At 40.4% G+C, this 19429-nt stretch overlaps 1 protein-coding gene and 1 pseudogene across 1 annotated transcript; one reads left to right on the top strand and one right to left on the bottom strand.

Moving 5' to 3' along the window:
• Positions 1-663: 663 nt before the first annotated feature.
• On the bottom strand, positions 664-2668 carry LOC101724737 (centrosomal protein of 112 kDa pseudogene; annotated as a pseudogene).
• A 1957-nt stretch (positions 2669-4625) lies between these two features.
• Positions 4626-5564, top strand: LOC101725108 (olfactory receptor 10P22-like). The gene has a single exon (XM_004861402.1). The coding sequence runs from the start codon at positions 4626-4628 to the stop codon at positions 5562-5564; it is 939 nt and encodes a 312-aa protein (XP_004861459.1).
• The last annotated feature ends 13865 nt before the right edge of the window (positions 5565-19429 follow it).

The following is a 19429-nucleotide window of genomic DNA, read 5'->3' as shown; positions in this document are numbered from 1 at the left end:
ATCTATCACTTATTTATTAGAACACAAATTTTATATAGAAAATATGTTTGTACTTGTTTTTTTCCACTTTGTAATATACTCCAAATTCATTTTCAAGTCAGTAAACCTTGTTGTGAGTGTGTGGTGCTGGGAACTGGACCTAGGACCTCATGGACACAAGGCAAGGACTGTATCACTGAGCTACATCCCCAGCCCAATATATAAAACTTTTGAGGAATAACATTTTATTTTATAATTCTTATACATTTACAGAAAACTTCCTAAGATAGTAACACCTTAAATTAGTGTGGCGCCTTTGTCACAATTGGTGAACAAACACTGATACTCAATGGTTACCTAAAGTTCCTATTTGATTCAGATTTTCTTAGTATTTTTTTTACTTAATTTCCTTTTTCTATTCCAGAGCCCTGAACAGGATCATATATTTAGCTGTCATATCTCCTTTGTTTCTCAGACTTTCTTTGATTTAATGACCTTGTTGGGTTTTTAAATTTTGGAGTGTTAAAACAATGTTTCTGGATTTTATTAAAACCAATGTTATTTTAAGTGCTTCAAATATATTCATAATAAAAGCTCTTAGTGATATTTCCATTATGCAGAGATTTTGTGATACAGATGTTTAAAAGAGAGATTATATGTGTATTAAACACTAAATTATATCATTCATGAACAGGGAAGGCCAATCTGATGTTCATATCGTTTCACATCCTCTAGCTGCTGTAAGAACTCCTTTGACTGTTTCTTACGAAGGGATTTGGATCTGTTAGATCTGCTTCCACTTTTTCCATCTGTTCTTTCATTTCGGCATAGACCTTCTCTGAGTTCAGTTCCACCTGCTGCTTAAACTCTTCCAGAGCAGCATCTGCCTGCTGGGCTCACAACCTCTGAACATCAGTCACACGAGTGAGCTGCTCCTCTTTTTCCTTTAAAGTTTCCTCAAGTTTATGAAATTTCTTTTGAGCATCTTCTTTTTTTTAATCAAGTTCACACTGTACATCATGAACCCTTTTCTCATAGGTGCATTTTGTGATTTTTCTCCACTTGAAACTTATTTTCTTGATCCTTGAATAGCTGCTTTCTTTGAAGTTCTGATTCCTGTAACTGCTGTTTTAATTGACAGATGTTCTGTTCTAATTCTTCAATCATATCAGATGCTTTAGAAGTTGAAAGAGCATTTTCTTGTTTCAGAAGGGTTACATCAGCATCATATTTGGTTCGTAATAGTGTCATCTTTTGGTCATAATCATTTATAAGATGCTCTTTCTCTTTGTGCAATATGTTTTGCCTTGCTTTCACTTCTTGTAATTCACTACATGTTATCTGGTAACATCTTTCAAGCTCTGATTTTTCTTGAATTAATTTCTGCCTCTGTAAATCACTATTCTCTGCTTTTCCAGTAAGCTGGTGGACACGGGCCTCCAGTTCTTTGACCATCTGGTTTGTGGATTGTGTTTGTGCCATGAATTCACCCTCCATTTTATTTAATCACACATTTGTATCCTCAAGTAATTCTTGAATATTTTCAGTGTGTCTCTTTTGAAACTCAAATTTTTCTTTTTCCATTTCTGGTACAGCACTGTGGAACTTCTTTTCCCAGTCATTATTCAGAGATTCTGTACTTTGTTCACATATCTTTTTTAGCTCTGCAATCTGGTTTTCATTAGTCTCTCTGATAACTTGACAGTCATGTACAAGGGTCTGAACTTTCTTTTCAAGCTTTCTTATAATCTCCTCAGTTTCATTTTGTTTCTTCTTGTATAAAGTTTTCAGTTCTTCTATTTCATTATTTTTTCTTTCTAAAATCTTCTGAACATCCGCATCATGTTTCTGTTGTAGCTTAAGTTTTTCTTCATGAAATTTTGCTTCCATCATTTTTATTTTCATGTCCAACTCTTTCTCATGCATTCGAGAGAGAAAATGATCATCATGAAGACTGCTGGATTTTCTCAAGTTAAATTTGGGAGTCATCAGAGAAACTGGGATAGGCTTCTGTCTCAGGTACTGGAGATTTTCTATCCCAAGATTTCAACTATTAAGGCGAGCTTCAATGTCACTGTCATCCAAAGAAGCAGGAGATTTTTTGGAATGAATTTCACAATTCTTTGGGATAATACTTTGTCCATCTTCCTTGCAAGTTGGACTCATAGAGTGAGATCTCATTTGCAGCTTCCCAGTGTACTGTTCTATACTGTGGGCATCAGTTGGCAATAGCGCCTAAGTATTATCTTCTCCAGGAGAAGGTTTCCATGATTTACTTAATTTGTGTTCACTTGTCCCCAGTTCACCCATTACCCAGTCAGGTAATCTCTCTGGACTTGAACCTTTTGTACATGCTGGATTTGGCTCATCAGAGTAGATGGACATGTATGACGGTAACATTTCCAGTGTCCCTGGTTCAGGACGATGAGTAAAAGGGCCTTCAAGCACTCCCTGCTTAAGCATATGCAGTAACAATTTCGCATACAGTTTCCGATTCTTCCTGCCTGTTATTCCTGTACCTGTTACTGAGGGCTCACACAGCTTTCTAATCCAAACCTCTGGGACACCTCTGCCATTCTGACCTATGGGGGTAATTTTAGAACAAAGGGCTTCATATCTACCACAAAGTGATCAAATTCCGCATCCAGCTTTTCCCATTTTTCTTCTTCACTTTCCATTTCCAATCTCGCGCCCCGACACTCAAGCCTTCCGCTCCACCGCTGACGCCCCCGCCGCCAAGGCTGCCAACCAGTTTCAAATCCTTGACCTTGTTGGTTTTGAGGAGCACTGACAGGTATTTATTTCATGGGATGCTCTTCTATTGGAGTCTGTCTTGTGTTATTTGCATGATTATCCTGGGAATATGCATTTTGGGTAGGCAGCCTGTGGTGCTTTCAGCACATCACATCAAAGGTGTGAACCATCAGCGTGACTTACCTCAGCTGTTGTCCTTGGTCGCTGGCTGAGGTGGTCTTGGTCAATGGTTCCTCTGTGCTCTTCTCCTTCCCTCTTTCTAGAAGATCAGTATGCAGAGCCTGCAACTGAGGAGGAGTGAGTTGGATTCTCCCTTCTTGAGAGCAAACTAATTACATGAATTATTTGAAAAAAATTGTTTAAATGGTATTGGGGATTGAACTGAGGGCCCTTGCTCTGAACTAAGGTCCCAGACTCCCCTTCCCTTTTATTAAAAAAAATTGACATAGCATTGCTAAGCTAAGTTACTAAGTTTTCTGTCTGTTCTTGGTTTTGTTTTTGTTTTTTGTACCAGGGATTGAACTCTGGACCTTGCGCTTGCAAGGCAGGAACTGGAACCACTGAGCTAAATCCCCCGCCCTCTGTCTGTTCTTAAACTTGTGATTATCCTGTCTCAGGTTCTCAGAGTGATGAGATTACAGGTGTGCACCCACCTGAAATTCTTAAATGTTTCACAAAATAAGAAAGAAGATAACTCAAACCACAGATTGTCTTGGATTAGAAGGATCTCCCTAGAGCACTGAACTGGACATCAAACTGTAGCACAAGGAAAACTTCCTCTAAATTTAAGTGGTACACACCATTTGAGCGTCTAATTCTCAAGGCATCCTCACAGGTCACCTCTGACATCTCATGCTAGCTGGGGTGTCATCAGCCCCATTAAGACCTAAAAGAGTGTTTTCTACTTCTAAACCAGAGTATTGAGCTTCTCTCAGCAGCTAGTGGGTGGTTGAAACTTGGTTGGTTTGGGATTTCTTCTAGAAGTCAGACCTGTTGCAATTTCATTCTCTCTTTTTTTTTTTTGAGGATTAGCACTGTGTTGCAAAAATATTTTAAAGAAGCGTTCACCAGGCATTGGGGAGAAACTGGGAACTAATTCTGAGGGTGGGCAGGACAGGAGGCAGCCCCTGGGGCAGTGGGCCAAGCAGTCCAATTTGTACCAACTGCCCAGGGAGTTAGAACACTGGGTTTCTGAGCCCAGCTCCATTCAGGCTTGGGTCAGGGACCCCGGATATTCCAGACCCAGGCCTGTGGGCAGGGAACTTTGGCACTGTGGCATCATTTCCTATCTGATTTCCCTATCTACTCTCTCCTCTGGGAATCAGGCTCTTGGGGAGATGGAGCTGCTATAATGTGTTGTTGGGGAGAGGCATTCTGAGAGCCTTGGGGGACCTCTTTGCAGGTAAATCTTCACAGGGCCTCTCACTGTGTTCTTTGAGCCTGTTCTGTTGCTCTATCACTCCCTTTCCTTTCCTCACTCATGGTGGATCCACTTTTCCTCCTGTCTCATTCTGCCAGCATTTCTTACTTGGTCTGACCCTCATTTTCTGCTCAAATTCTAAAGCATTCTTCAAGGCAAGCTGTTCTTCCACTCTCAGCTGTTTGCTTCAAGTTTCTGCATGAGTGGAAAATCTATTTTGCTGATCATCAAGTACTTGGCCTCGAAGATCTGCCACTTTCCCTCAACTTCTCCAGTTTGTCTTCCATCTGCTCTGAGACATTTTTCTAGGAAAAAGTCATCAGCAGGCCAAGTGTTCACCTATCCTTGTCCCGAGAGCTGGGATGTTCCTGTGGACTTTCCCATGTTTGTACCATAGCCCTTTTCTTTGCCTGGCTGCCTTTCATTAGTGCATCAAAGTCTTTCTGGATACTTCCTGTCTGATTTTGGGGATATGCTCAGTGACAATGTTACAGCAGTGACAGAGTTTATTCTGTTGGGGTTCTCAGGTTTTCCTTCCTTCCAAGGACTTCTGTTCTGGGGGGTGCTCTGCATCTACATGGTCACCTTGCTGGGCAACTCTCTGATCATCATCCTCACACTGGCTGACCCTGTCCTCCACTCCCCCATGTACTTCTTCCTTCGCCACTTCTCCCTGGTGGAGATCCTCTACACCACCACCATCGTGCCCAGGATGCTGGGTGATCTCATGTCCACCCATCCCGCCATCCCACTTGCCAGCTGCTTCACCCAGATGTATTTCTTTTCCTTCTTTGGGGTCACAGAGTGCTGCTTGCTCACTGCCATGGCCTATGACCGCTATGCTGCCATCTGCCGGCCACTGCATTATACCACCCTGATGAACCAGGGAGCATGTAACTGCATGGTGAGGGCTTCTTATCTCATGGGCCTCATCACTGGCACCACTCACTCCATCTGCATCTTCACCTTGCCCTTCCATGGTGCCAACACCATCTACCACTACATGTGTGACGTCATGCCTGTGCTGAGGCTCGCTACTGGGAGCACTTTCAAGGGTGAAGTTGGTAACCTAGCTGTCACAATATTCTTTGTCCTAACCCCCTTCTTGCTGATCATGGCCTCCTATGCCTGTATTCTTGCCACCATCCTTGGAGTGGCAACATCCCAGGGTCGTCGAAAGCTCTTCTCTACCTGCTCCTCCCATCTTTTTGTGGTCATTCTCTTTTTTGGGACTGCAACTGTGGCTTATCTGAGACCTGATGCAGGCTCCTCTCCAGACACGGACCAGGTCATTGGCGTCTTCTACACAGTTGTCACTCCTATGTTTAACCCTTTTGTCTACACTCTGAGGAACAAGGAGGTCACAGGGGCCATGAAAAGGCTCATGGATAGGTACCTCTGGAGCCCTTGACATCCCATTCCCCTCCCAATTTCTTGGAGCTAAGGGCCCGTCCTGTATCCATTTTCAAGGAGGATGGGGAAGCTTGGACCTGCAGTCCACAGGGTCTGGCCTGCTCTGGGTTAGTGTGAGTGGAGCAAGGCTCCAAGGCACAGACATGCTGCTCAGAGCTGCACTTGTAGGCTGTGCTTATAGCCTGACCTGGCTTTGCAGGTGCAGAGCTGGGCAAACACATACTTGAAGCTGAAGGAAGTTGAGGAGGGAAGGCAACTGTGACAGTCTTGTACAATTCTTGGTCTTCCCCAAGGCTCAAGTACCTTTCTGGGTTATAATTTTTATGATATCATCCTTCTTTCTCCTTTTTCCACAGACTTCGCATCACAAGCTTCTTTCTGACATCAATCACTCCTTCTGCTACAAAAGCTCCTTTATTCCATCTGGACTTCCAGCATCGATACCTGGGGTAACAGAGAATAAACAAACCCTAAGTGTGGCTGGCTTGGCTTTGCAAGTTCAGTCCCCGAGTCTTGCTTGTGCTGCTTTAGGTGGGGTGCCATCTGTCAGTTATTTCCTTCCTAGCTCCAGTCTTTCTCTGGGATCCCTGATGTCGTGGTGTTCATTTCTCATCACTTCTCCTACACCATTGAATGCCTTGATCTTTATTTTCCTTCTGATTCTATGGTAGAAGTTTATATTCCTCTTTATCAGAAGGTCTGATCTGGTGCTTAGACTTTCAAATTGTCACTTTTGTTTCTTGAAACAACAAACTGCACTTTTTGTCCTGGGAGTGCACCTTAATGTGCTGGCCAGCAGATACAGTGCCTGTATTCCTTTTCTCGGGAAGCCAGGTTTTGCTTGTTCATGAACTCCTTTTCATCTTTATTCCACAAGGTGGAACAACGCAAGGAGGGAAATCCCTCTCAAGGCATAATAATGAATGTTTTAAAATATCATTGAATTTCTTTCCAGTTTACAGCAGTAACACTGTTAATTTCAGAGAATTCTCCATCCAGAAGAAAGTAACTGCTAACATTTTGATGTTAGGAATGACCTTCAGGTTATTTTCTGTGTCTGCCTTTATATGCATATTTATAAAAACTAAAAATGAGAGTATATTTTCTAAATTGTTCATAATAGGTATTTTCTGCTTTATTAAACTGTATTTAATATTGTACATTATCAGAAGACTTCTAAACATGGTATTAATATTGATATAGTATCGTACTATGTGAATGTACTATAATTTTAATAAATCTCCTATTATTGGAATTATATTTATTTTGTTACAAATATTTCTGAGAGAAATTTTATTACCCTTACATATTTGTGTATTTGTTTTCTGCTTCCCTTAGTATACAGTTATGGAATTGGAATTGTTAAGCCAAAATATTTTGAAATATTTAGAGTAATAGTCAGAAATGCACTGGGATTAGAAGGCCCAGAAAGAGAAGGATCAGGAAAGTATAGATATTTAATATTCTTAGTAGGCAGTGGTTGTGATGGTAAGGACATGAAGTTGCCTTTCCACTGCTTATCAAGGGCATGGTGAGATGCGTTTGGCCTGGAAATAGACCATCAGGTATCAAAATTAGATCCAAAGAAGCCCTTTCTGATAGTATTGGTGTCTAAAGAAGACAAAGAGAGAGACCCCACTGTATTTCTTCTTTGTTTAGAAGTGAGCTTGGGGGTAAAATGAGGAGGACTTGAGGGAACTGGACTGGCTCAGCCCTAGGTAGCTTCACCCTTCTCTCATGACATAGTGAAATAAATAACAAGTAAGGCATTGGTATAACATGCGTCTCAAAATATTTGGGAAATACACTAAAAGACAAGACAAAACAAAACAAATCAAACCCCACCACTGTTTATGAGAAATCCAAATGTAACCAGGTGTCCTGTATTTTTATTTGATAACCAGGTGTTCGTTGAGCAATGATGGGACTGCAGTTAGAGGCCAGAGTCTGAATGGAATGATCTGATCACCTCCTCTTTAGAGGAAAGATAGCTCCTGTGAAATATCTTAGTTTCCTTTGATGTGAGTCCTTTGTATGGCTGAAGCCCCATTGCTAGAATCTGTAAGCATGGCCTATCTGTCTTAGTCACTTGTCTCATTGCTGGGACACAATACTTGACACCTGCAACTTGAAAGAGATGAGGCTAAGTTTGGCTCATGTTTTAGTTCAGTTTTTGCATGGTCAGAGGCATAGTGGAAAGGTTTGGGGATAGGAAAGCTGCTCACATCATGACAGGCAGGAAACAGAAAGTAAAGGGAGGAACCAGGAAAGGAGATATACCATAGCAGGTCACATCCACAGTGACCCACCTCTTAGAGAAGACCCCACATCTAACAGTACATCAGCTATCATGCCTTCCTAATCCATTCAACTTCAAAATGCATGAGGCTTTGGGGGCATTTTTGATTTAAAGAATTGTTGGGAGCAAAGCTACATAATTCTAGGGAAAAATCATCTGAGTAGGTCTAGTTCTCCTACCTACAGGCCAGCCACGACATTCCAGACATAATTGCATTTTGGCCTCTGGTTACAACTGAGACCTTAGTGATCCCACGATGCTGTAATGCTCCAGGACGAGACCACACCTGCGGGAGACACCAGGGAGGAACCAAATCTTCATCTGCATAGTTCCTCATTGTTCCTAGATTTCCACTGCCCCCCAGTCTTTTGTTACACCTTGTTTATCCCAATGTAAAGTACTGAACTCTGCATTTTCACTTGTTACATCTGTTTCCCCATGTACTGAATAAAAGGTGCTGCAAGCTAGGGGGGCTTTTGACTTTGCTGCCCAGAGCAGCACTGATCAGACCCAAAGCTCAGCTTCTCATTTGTCTACCTTTCCTGTTATTCGCTGTGTGCTGCCGTGGCTCACAGGAGACTAGGACTTACTGCAGAGGTTCTCGTAACGTCCCCTTCCCCTGTTCCCTACAAAGAATAACTCATTCTTATCTCAAAGTACAGTTACAACAATTTTTGTGTTTCACAGGTTTGTAGTGAATATTAAAGGTAGCCTTCCCTTGTCATTCTCTGCCACAGAATTATACGCGTGACTTGACATTAAGTTCTTTATTTCTTTATGATTTTTCCCCCTTTGCTAAAACATAGCTTCCGTAAATTCAGGGATGCTGCCTGTCTCTTTCACTAGTGTATTCTAGGTGCCTAGAATAGTGCCTGGGACACTGTAAATGTTTAAGAAATGCTTGTGAAATAGATGTAAGAAAATTGATACACAGATAAAAGAAAATTGCTTGACACAGTGCATAGTTAATAGTAACTTGCTAAGTAATCTATTTCAGTTACTTCTACATTTGGTAATAGTACTGTTTGTATTTCTATACTTTGAATAATACCCTTTATTAAGGTTTTCAGATGTCTTAAAAACTTTAAACTTTCTTCATTTAAAAAAATTCCCTTTGGGCTGGGGGTTTAGCTCAGCGCCTGCCTCACAAGCACAGGGATATCAGTTTGATCCCTGGTATAAAAAAAAAAATTCCCCCAAAATTTCTGGAACACCTGAAATATGCCACATTGAAGAGAGGTTAGGAGAGAGCTGTGTGTGGGATTTGGAAAAGCAATAATCCTGGTGTAATGGTGGAAGAGGACAAGTTGGAAACCATTATATGAGCCATTTCCCAGTGATCATGAGAGGGAAGGCAAGTGGGAGATTAGAAAAGCAGGATAAAAACTGAATCTGGAAACTCATGGAGGTGAAAGACATGGAGAACAAGTCTTAGAAAATGCTGGCAACCAAGGACAGTTGAGAGGCCATAGTGACAACCATAGAAGTGTCTGTTGAGGGTGCTACTGTACAGCCAGAACTTGCTACTGGAGACATCTCTGATGGTCTAGTGTGCTGGTTGTGTTGAACCAAGGAATTCAGTCCTTTTATTACCAATGTGAACTCTTACGTTCCCTTCACTTCTTTTCAGCACATTCACCTGACTCAGTCTCCACACAGGAATCCACTAGGACTAGCTAGGGTTACAGACTGAAGTCTTGCCCTCAGAGTTCAGGGAAGCCAGTAAGTTTGCCCTATTGGCCCCTGTAGAAATTGATAGGTTTTGTGTCCCTCAAGACTGTTAATTATGAGAGCAAAGTCAATGCCAAGTTGGGTTCTCCACAGTTGGTGTGACTTTGTTGGCTCACTGGGGGAAGCTCCTATTGGTAAATTCATTCACAGGATCCTTTCCTGCCACTATGATGTTCTAGTTACAGGGCCAGTAAGAATGAACTCGGGTGGTTTGCTAGGGAAGGAGATGAATGTAATTTCTTTGTGTCTGTAGAACATGCTTGGGGCCCAGCTAAATTTTCCACTCCTTACTGTTGATGATGTGTCATCATTGGGTACAAATAACATTGGGCTAGTGGATCAAATTACATCTAGTTTGTGTTGTTCTGGACAATTGTCCATATTCACCTGTGGGCCAGAGGTCAGTGTTCAGTGCACAGATGTTCCTACATGCAGCTTGCTGTGTTTTGGATAAGTGGCCCCCAAATGTCCATAAAAAAGAATTCTTCCCCAGACTCATTATATTAATAAATGCTGTGGGTAGGAGGTCATTGGAGAAACGCGCTTGAAGGGATTGTGAGTCCCTTTCCTGAGACTCAGCTTCCTAACTTGAGATGTCACTGACTGAATACTTCAACAGTGTCCTCAGCAGACCCTCACACCAGGAGGACAAGCTGATCTTGGAGTTGAAATTAAAAAACTTGTCAGGTAAAAGGGCCGAAAACCAAGAACAGACCAGGCCACAACAAGCCTTTATTAGGGGAATAGATCTGCCAGGCTATCTCTGAACAAAGGAGAGACAAAAGCAATATGGCTGGGGCAGGGAGAGTCTTTTATAGAGACTGGGGTGGGGTTTGTAGGGGCTGAGGTGGGGTTGAGTGAGGTAGTGACTAGGGAATGGAGGAGCCAGTGATGTCACTAGGTGGTAGGAGGTGAGTGAGTATTAGGTTACTTTCTAGGTGGGAACAGGGGCATGCTGGGAAGAAGGGTTTATTTTTTGGTGGGAGCTACCATCTTGGCATGATGTCACACAGGGGAGGGGGCAAGGCATGATAGAGGGCAGCTACTATACATAATAGCTGCTGAGGTAGTGGAAGACCTATTAAAACTATAATAGAAACAATGCATATCTTTATTTGTTAGTGCCTTAGGTATTTTGCCATGGTTAAATAAAGGTCAGTTACACACAACCTAAGAGCAGATTCACTAAGAGATGTGATTTCTTTGCCCAGAATGGGAAGATTGGCTCTTAAATTCATGATTGACCTCTTGGATTTACCACAGGCTCCTATGGCACTGATATTGAGCATCTCCCAGTTGGCTGGGTAGATGAGAAGGATTAGAGGGCACAACTGCAACTTCAAGAAGCTAGAGAGCCTTACATCATTCTGCTTTTTAAAATAGTGATAAATGGGTTAAAGCAGCAGATCCCAATGGGATTATGTAACTTCCAACTTTGAGAATCACAGAATTTCTTTTTATTAAGTATGGAGAACAAGGTGAGGCAACTGTATGTATCATCTGAGGAGATAGCTTGACCTGCCTAGGAAACCTTCTCTGAGGTACAGGCCCCTACATTTCATAGGATTTATCTCCTACTCTCTGGAATGAATGCATCAGCATAATCTCATCAGCACAAGAGACAAAGCCTGTCCTGAGAGATGAACAAGATGCCTGGTGACACAGAGCTACTTCCCAGCTGTGTTAGCCAAGGAAGGTTGTTTGAGGTCTCTGTGTCTTTTTTTTTTTTTTTTGGTGCCTCTCTTATCTATTCTCCCTACAACAGTCAGAACTATTTTTTAGAAACTCAAGTCTGATCTTGTCACTCAGGATGAGCAGCCAGGTTAATGTGTGATCCACAACTTCCTTCATCATCTGAACTGGTATAGGTGTGAACATTCTTAATTATCCTTATCCTAAGGTTTTTCACAAGGTGAGAGGGTCTTTTTTTCCACTCTCAGGTGGAAACAAGGGTAGAGATACTTCCCTGTGGCTTTTCTCTCTAGCCCTTTGGTGCTTTCTTTCTTGTAGGCTAGCCCCTTAACTTACTGATGATACTGTCCACAGGATGTGTTTGTCTTTGGCCTTTTTTTTTCAGCCTGGCCTGCCTTTACTTGCATGTATGCTTTCCTCCCTCATAAGGTGAACCCCTACTTTTAGTGATCTGTATAGATCTTCTGTTTGTACTTGTGGGCTAGTGGGTATATGCAGGGAGTAGGAAGCTCATTTTGACATTAGGCTCAAGCCACATCCTCCAATTCAGCTTTATTAGCAATAAAGCTGATGTTTTACTTCCTGTCTAACGGTAGTGTCTATTTCCTCATTGGTCAAAAACACATAGGGAAAGATGCATGGTGACATGGTTTGAGTATGGTGTCCAGTGGTTTTTCTTTTAGGTGTTTAGTCCTAAGTGTGTTCAAGTTGGTAAAGTGGTGCCCATTTCAAAGTCATTAGTTTGTTGGGAGTGCTGTCCATGGAAGGGGCTGAAGTAGCACTTGTGGGTCCTGAGTTAGTTCTCCTGAAAGGATTATTATAAAGAACAAGACTGGTCCCTCCCTCTTCTGTGTCTTCCCATCTCTCCTAGTGATCTCTCCCTTTCACACATCCTCCTGCCTTGATACAATCTCCCATTATTTCTTCTCACTATAGGCAACCTTGCTGTAGGCCTAATTGATGAGGCTGCCTGATCTTGAAGTTTCAGGCTCTAAAACTGTGGGCTAAATAAACAACTTTCCTTTGTAAGTTTTCAAGGCTCTGGTATTTTGTTATAGCAATGGAAAATGGACTTTTACTCATGGTTGTTTGGATCTTTTTAAGCCACATCAGATTTGGGTACTATACATGTCTTCCTCCTTATATCACTTTCCTTATTGTTCATATACTTTATTGTTTCAAATGTTTGAAGTTCCTGAAGTATGCTGTGCTTTGCTCACCTATGGACCTTGTCATATTCTATTCCTGTTTGCCAAAGAAATTATTTGGGAAGACATTAAATTGAGTGGTGCTAGCACTTTAACTAGAAATCCAAAAGTTTAGCCTGGTCTTACTAGGACTTGCCACTCTGAAGAATCAACTATGCTTTACTGAACATTTTATTAGTTTCCTCTTGTGCCCTACTCAGTGGAGTACTAAAAATTAGTTTTGTACTAATTGATTTATGAATTATTGAATGTTTAAACTTGAAATATTAATGTGTTTAGATTTATTAACATTTTCTTTCTTCTTTCTTTTATTATTATCAGTATTTAGATTTCAGCTAAGCTTGCCTGTCCTCCTTAGAGTCTTCTCATCTCACTCAGCTTGGTTTAGGGGCTTCTCCTTTGTGCTTCTTGATATACTGTCCTGCTATTATCTTTTGTGCACCTTACATAAAGTATTGTAAAACTGGAGTTGGCTGTTAATTGGCTTGTCTTGCCCATTAGATTTTGTTTTGTTTTTCTTGTAATCAAATTCCTGGAACACAGGTAGGCATAAGACTTTCTGAGTGAATGTATTAAACTCCAGATTCCCAAATAGTGCAATCTGGCATGCTGGTGGGTCCCATAGATTGAAAGTGATCAATAAGATAAGTGAGGCATATAGGACTCCAAATAGCCTTGATCAAAAAATATCTACACATAGGCATATAATTGCTAAGATTCCAGAAACTCAACAGAAGAACAAAGTTCTACAAGCAGTTAGAGAAAAGAAACAAATCACATACAAAGGAAAGTCTATCAGAATCACAGCAGACTTCTCAACACAAACCATCAAGGCAGGAAGAGCTTGGAGTGACATATTCCAAGCCCTAAAAGAAAACAACCTACAACCCAGATTGATGTACCCTGCAAAACTATCTTTCAAAATGGATGGAGAAAGAAGATACTTTCATGACAAAGGGGACCTTAGGAACTTCAAGAATAATAAACCAGCACTCCAAAGAATTTTACACAATATCCTAGGAACAGATATTGAGGATCACAACCCCAGGAAGCAAAGCAGAATGAACACATCTGGAACAACAAGAAATTACAGGTAAAGGAGGAGAACCCAACAAAAACAAAAAGTCATGGCAAAGACAAGTCAATATGTTTCAGTTATAACCATCAAGGTTAATGGTCTCAATTCACCAATCAGAAGAAATAGACTGGCAGAATGGGTCAAGAAGCAAAATCCAACAATATGCTGCATACAAGAAATACACTTAATTCACAAGGAAACTCATAGACTGAAAATTAAAGGGTGGAAAACAATACTCCATGTGACAGGAACCTGAAAAAAAGCAGGAGTACCTATCCTCTTTGCAGATCAAGTAGATTTCAAACCAACACGGATTAAGAGAGATGAAGAAGGACACTACATCCTTGTAAAGGAAAGAATCCAAGAGGAAGAGATGACAATCATAAATATCTATGCACCAAACACTAGTGCACCCAACTATATAAAAAAATACTAATGGACATGAAAAGTCATATATGCACTAATACAATTGTAGTGGGGGACCTCAACACCCCACTGTCACAAATAGATAGATCAACTAGACTAAAAATAAGTAATGAAATACTAGAACTCAATGGAACTCTTGAACAAATGAACTTAGCAGATGTTTACAGAGTCTTCCATGCCACAAAATCAGAATACACATTCTTCTCAGCTGCACATGGGTCATTCTCAAAAATAAACCACATACTCACACATAGAACATGTTTAAGTAAGTGCAAAGGAATTGAAGTTATCCCCTGTATATTATCAGACCATAGTGCGATGAAATTGGAGATCCATAGCAAAAGAAACTCAAAAAATTTCATAAACACATGGAAATTGAACAATACACTTCTGAATAATCAATGGGTCCCAGAGTAAATTAAAGAAGAAATCAGACAGTTCCTTCAATTAAATGACAATGACAATACAACATATCAGAATCTATGGGACACAATGAAAGCAGTCTTACAAGGGAAATTCATAGCAGTGAATACGCATATTAGGAAAACAGAACGAGCCCAATTGAACAACCTGATGCTGCACCTCAAGCTTCTAGAAAAAGAAGAACAGGACAATCCCAGAGCTCATACAAGGGAGGAAATTATAAAGATCAGAGGAGGAATCAATGCAATGGAGACTAAGAGAATGATACAAAAAATCAATGAAGCCAAGAGTTGGTTCTTTGAAAGAATCAACCAAATTGACAAACCCTTAGCCAACCTTATCAGAAAAAGGAAAGAAAAGGCCCAAGTCCATGCAATTAGGAATGAAAAGGGTGAAATTACAACAGACTCAGCAGAAATCCAGGGGATCATCAACACCTACTTCCAGAACCTATACGCCAATAAGATGGACAACACAGAAGAAATGGACAGATTCCAAGATACATATGAATTACCAAAGTTGAACGAAGAAGACCTAAAAATTGTGAACAACCCAATATCAACCAATGAAATTGAAAATGTAATTAAAAACTTATCAACTAAGAAAAGCCCAGGCCCTGATGGCTTCACTGCTCAATTCTATGAGATATTTAGAGAGGAACTCCTGTCACTACTGTATAAACTCTTCAATGAAATTGAAAGGGAACCAATACCCCCAAATTCATTCCTGGAAGCAAGCATCACCTTGATCCCCAAAGCAGAAAAAGACCCAACCGAAAAGGAGAACTATGGGCCAATCTCACTAATGAACATAGATGCAAAAATCCTTAAAAAAGTACTGGCAAATAGAATGCAGAAGATCATCAAGAAGATCATACACCCTGATCAGGTGGGATTCATCCCAGGGATGCAGGGATGGTTCAACATATGCAAATCAATCAATGTAATACACTATATCAATAGAGCCAAGGACAAAAGCCCTAAAATTATCTCCATAGACACAGAAAAAGCATTTGACAAAATCCAACATGCATTTATGATAAAAACCCTACAAAAATTGGAATACAAGGTCTCTACCTCAAACTGATAGAAGCCATCTATGAAAAACCAACAGCCAATATCATACTAAATGGTCAAAAACTGAAATCCTTCACACTAAAATCAGGAACAAGACAAGGATGTCCACTATCACCACTCTTGTTCAATATAGTTCTGGAAACATTAGCCACAGCAATTAGACAAGAGAAAGAAATAAAGGAATAAAGATAGGAAATGAAGAATTCAAACTGTCATTATGTGCAGATGACATGATACTGTATATAGAAGACCCAAGAACATCACCAAAAGTCTTCTAGACTTAATAACCAAATTCAGTAGAGTAGCTGGTTACAAGGAAAACACACAAAAATCAATAGCTTTCCTCTACACAAACAATAGACTCACTTAGAGAGAAATAAGGCAAATAATTCCTTTCACAGTAGTAACCAAAAAACTGAAATACCTAGGAATCAACCTAATGAAAGAAATCAAAGACCTCTTCTCTGAAAACTATAGCACTCTGAAAAGAGAGATTGAAGATGATATCAGAAAATGGACAGACATCCCCTGCTCCTGGGTAGGAAGGATTAATATAGTGAAAATGGCCATACTTCCAAAACTGCTATATAGATTTAATGCAATTCCAATTGAGATCCCAGCAGCATACTTCATGGGCCTTGAGAAAACAATCCAAAATTCATTTGGAACAAGAAGAGACCCAGAATAGCAAAAGCAATTCTAGGTAACAGACATGGCAGGGGGTATCACAATCCCCAACTTGAAGCTATACTACAAAGCTACTGTGATAAAAACAGCATGGTACTGGCAAAGAAACAGACCTGAGGACCAGTGGAACAGATTAGAAGATGCAGAAACAACTCTAGACACACTCAGCCATCTCATCTTTGATAAAGGAGCGAAACACCCTCACTGGAGGAAAGATAGCCTCTTTAATAAATGGTGCTGAAAACATTGGGTTTCAACTTGCCAAAGATTAAAACTAGAATTATATCTCTCACCATGCACTAAACTAAAATCAGAATGGATTAAAGACCTAAATATTAAAATAGAAACTCTGAACCAGTTGGAATAGAGGTTAGGTAGAACCCTTGAAGACATCGGTGTAGGAAAAGATTTTATGAACAAAACCTCAGTTGCCCATGAACTACCACAAACACTCAACAAGTGGGATCTCTTCTTATTAAAAAGCTTCTGCACAGCAAGAGAAACCACCAGCAGTGTGAAGAGACAACCTGCAATGTGGGAAAAAATCTTCACCTGCTCTTCCTCAGACAAAGGTCTACTGTCTCGAATGTATAAAGAACTTAAAAAGATCAGACCTCCCAAATTTAAAGACCCAATTCAAAAATGGGCATCTGAAATGAACAGACATTTCTCAGACAAAGAAGTCGAAATAGCAAATAAATACATGAAAAAATGTTCAACATCACTGGTCATTTGAGAGATGCTAATGAAAACAATGCTGAGATTCCACTTCACTCCAGAAAGAATGGCTGCTGTCATGAAATCAACCAATAACAAATGCTGGCAGGGCTGTGGGGAAAGAGGAACCCTGTTCCACTGCTGGTGGGAGTGTAGACTGGTGCAAGCACTGTGGAAATCAGTATGGAGATACCTCAAAGAACTAGGACTGGAAGTCCCATTTGACCCCTCTATTCCCCTGCTTAGGATCTTCCCCAAAGAATTAAAAGAATCATACCACAGTGATATATGTGCACCCATGTTCATAGCAGCACAGTTTGTGATTGCTAAAACTTGGAAACAGCCCAAATGCCCATCAACTGGAGACTGGATAAAGAAAATGTGGGTTTTTAAATAAAATGGAGTACTACTCAGCCACAAAAAATGAGAAATTAGAGACATTTATAGCTAAGTGGATGCACATTGAGGAGATACTCTTTTTTTTTGTATTAACTTCTTTTATTGGTACATTGTAGGTATACAACACAATTACATTTCTCATTGGGAATTGTACCTTTATATAATGCATCTTGGTTCTTATTTTTTCCCCATTCCTAGCCCTCCCTTCAACCCCTCCACCCTTCCCTATTTACAAAGACTTTATTTCCATTTTTTCCATTTCTCATCATTTTTTTTCCTTTCCCTTCTTTCCTTTCCTCTGCCCCTCCCACTACCCCTACCCCTTTGGACCTTTTCTTCTGATTTTACATTATTGGTTATTCATTCTAATCATTGGTACATTTTAGGTATACAATATAATGACTTTCATTATTGGAAATTTGCACCTTTACATAGTCTCTCTTGGTTCTTATTTTTCACCTTTGCCCAGCCCTCCCTTCAACCCCTCCAGTCCTCCCTATTTACAAAGATTTTGTTCCTATTTTTCCGTTTTCTCATATTAATTCTGTTCCCTTCTATCCTTTCCCCTAGCCCTCCCACTTCCTTCCCCTTTGCCCCTTTTCTTCCTATTTCACATGAACTATTATACATTTAGTCCTTATTTACACTTTCAGTTTCTCACACCAGAGAAACTGTTCAGTATTTATACATGTGTGTCCTATTTATTTCACTTAAGAGTATTGCCTCAATGTGCATCCACTTAGCTATAAATGTCTCTAATTTCTCATTTTTTATGGCTGAGTAGTACTCCATTTTATGAAAAAACCCACATTTTCTTCATCCAGTCTCCAGTTGATGGGAATTTGGGCTGTTTCCAAGTTTTAGCAATCACAAACTGTGCTGCTATGAACATGGGTGCACATATATCACTGTGGTATGATTCTTTTAATTCTTTGGGGAAGATCCCCAGCAGTGGAATAGCAGGGTCAAATGGAATTTACAGTCCTAGTTCTTTGAGGTATCTCCATACTGATTTCCACAGTGCTTGCACCAGTCTACACTCCCACCAGCAGTGGAACAGGGTTTCTCTTTCCCCACAGCCATGCCAGCATTTGTTATTGGTTGATTTCATGACAGCAGCCATTCTTTCTGGAGTGAAGTGGAATCTCAGCATTGATTTCATTTGCATCTCTCAAATGACCAGTGATGTTGAACATTTTTGCATGTATTTATTTGCTATTTTGACTTCTTTGTCTGAGAAATGTCTGTTCATTTCAGATGCCCATTTTTGAATTGGGTCTTTAAATTTGGGAGGTCTGATCTTTTTAAGTTCTTTATAGATTCAAGATAGTAGACCTTTGTCTGAGGAAGAGCAGGTGAAGACTTTTTCCCACATTGCGGGTTGTCTCTTCACACTGCTGGTGGTTTCTCTTGCTGTGCAGAAGCTTTTTAATAAGAAGAGATCCCACTTGTTGAGTGTTTGTGGTAGTTCATGGGCAACTGAGGTTTTGTTCATAAAATCTTTTCCTACACCGATGTCTTCAAGGGTTCTACCTCACCTCTGTTCCAACTGGTTCAGAGTTTCTATTTTAATATTTAGATCTTTAATCCATTTTGATTTTAGTTCAGTGCATGGTGAGAGACTTGGTCTAGTTTTAATCTTTGGCAAGTTGAAGCCCAGTTTTTCCAGCACCATTTATTAAAGAGGCTATCTTTCCTCCAGTGAGGGTGTTTGGCTCCTTTGTCGAAGATGAGATGGCTGAGTGTGTCTAGAGTTGTTTCTGCATCTTCTAATCTGTTCCACTGGTCCTCAAGTCTGTTTCTTTGCCAGTACCATACTGTTTTTATCATAGTAGCTTTGTAGTAGAGTTTCAGGTTGGGGATTGTGATACCCCTTGCCATGTCTCTGTTACCTAGAATTGCTTTTGCTATTCTGGGTCTCTTCTTGCTCCAAATGAATTTTTGGATTATTTTCTCAAGGTCTATGAAGTATGCTGCTGGGATCTCAATTGGAATTGCATTAAATCTATATAGCAGTTTTGGAAGTATGGCCATTTTCACTATATTAATCCTTCCTACCCAGGAGCAGGGGATGTCTGTCCATTTTCTGATATCACCTTCAATCTCTCTTTTCAGAGTGCCATAGTT

Source organism: Heterocephalus glaber, unplaced genomic scaffold, assembly GCF_053883595.1.
Source record: "Heterocephalus glaber isolate CG9 unplaced genomic scaffold, H.glaber_assembly_v1.0 deba00001569, whole genome shotgun sequence".
NCBI lineage: Eukaryota > Metazoa > Chordata > Mammalia > Rodentia > Bathyergidae > Heterocephalus > Heterocephalus glaber.
Note: the sequence above shows the minus strand (reverse complement) of the source record. Positions and strands in the feature narration are given on the sequence as shown.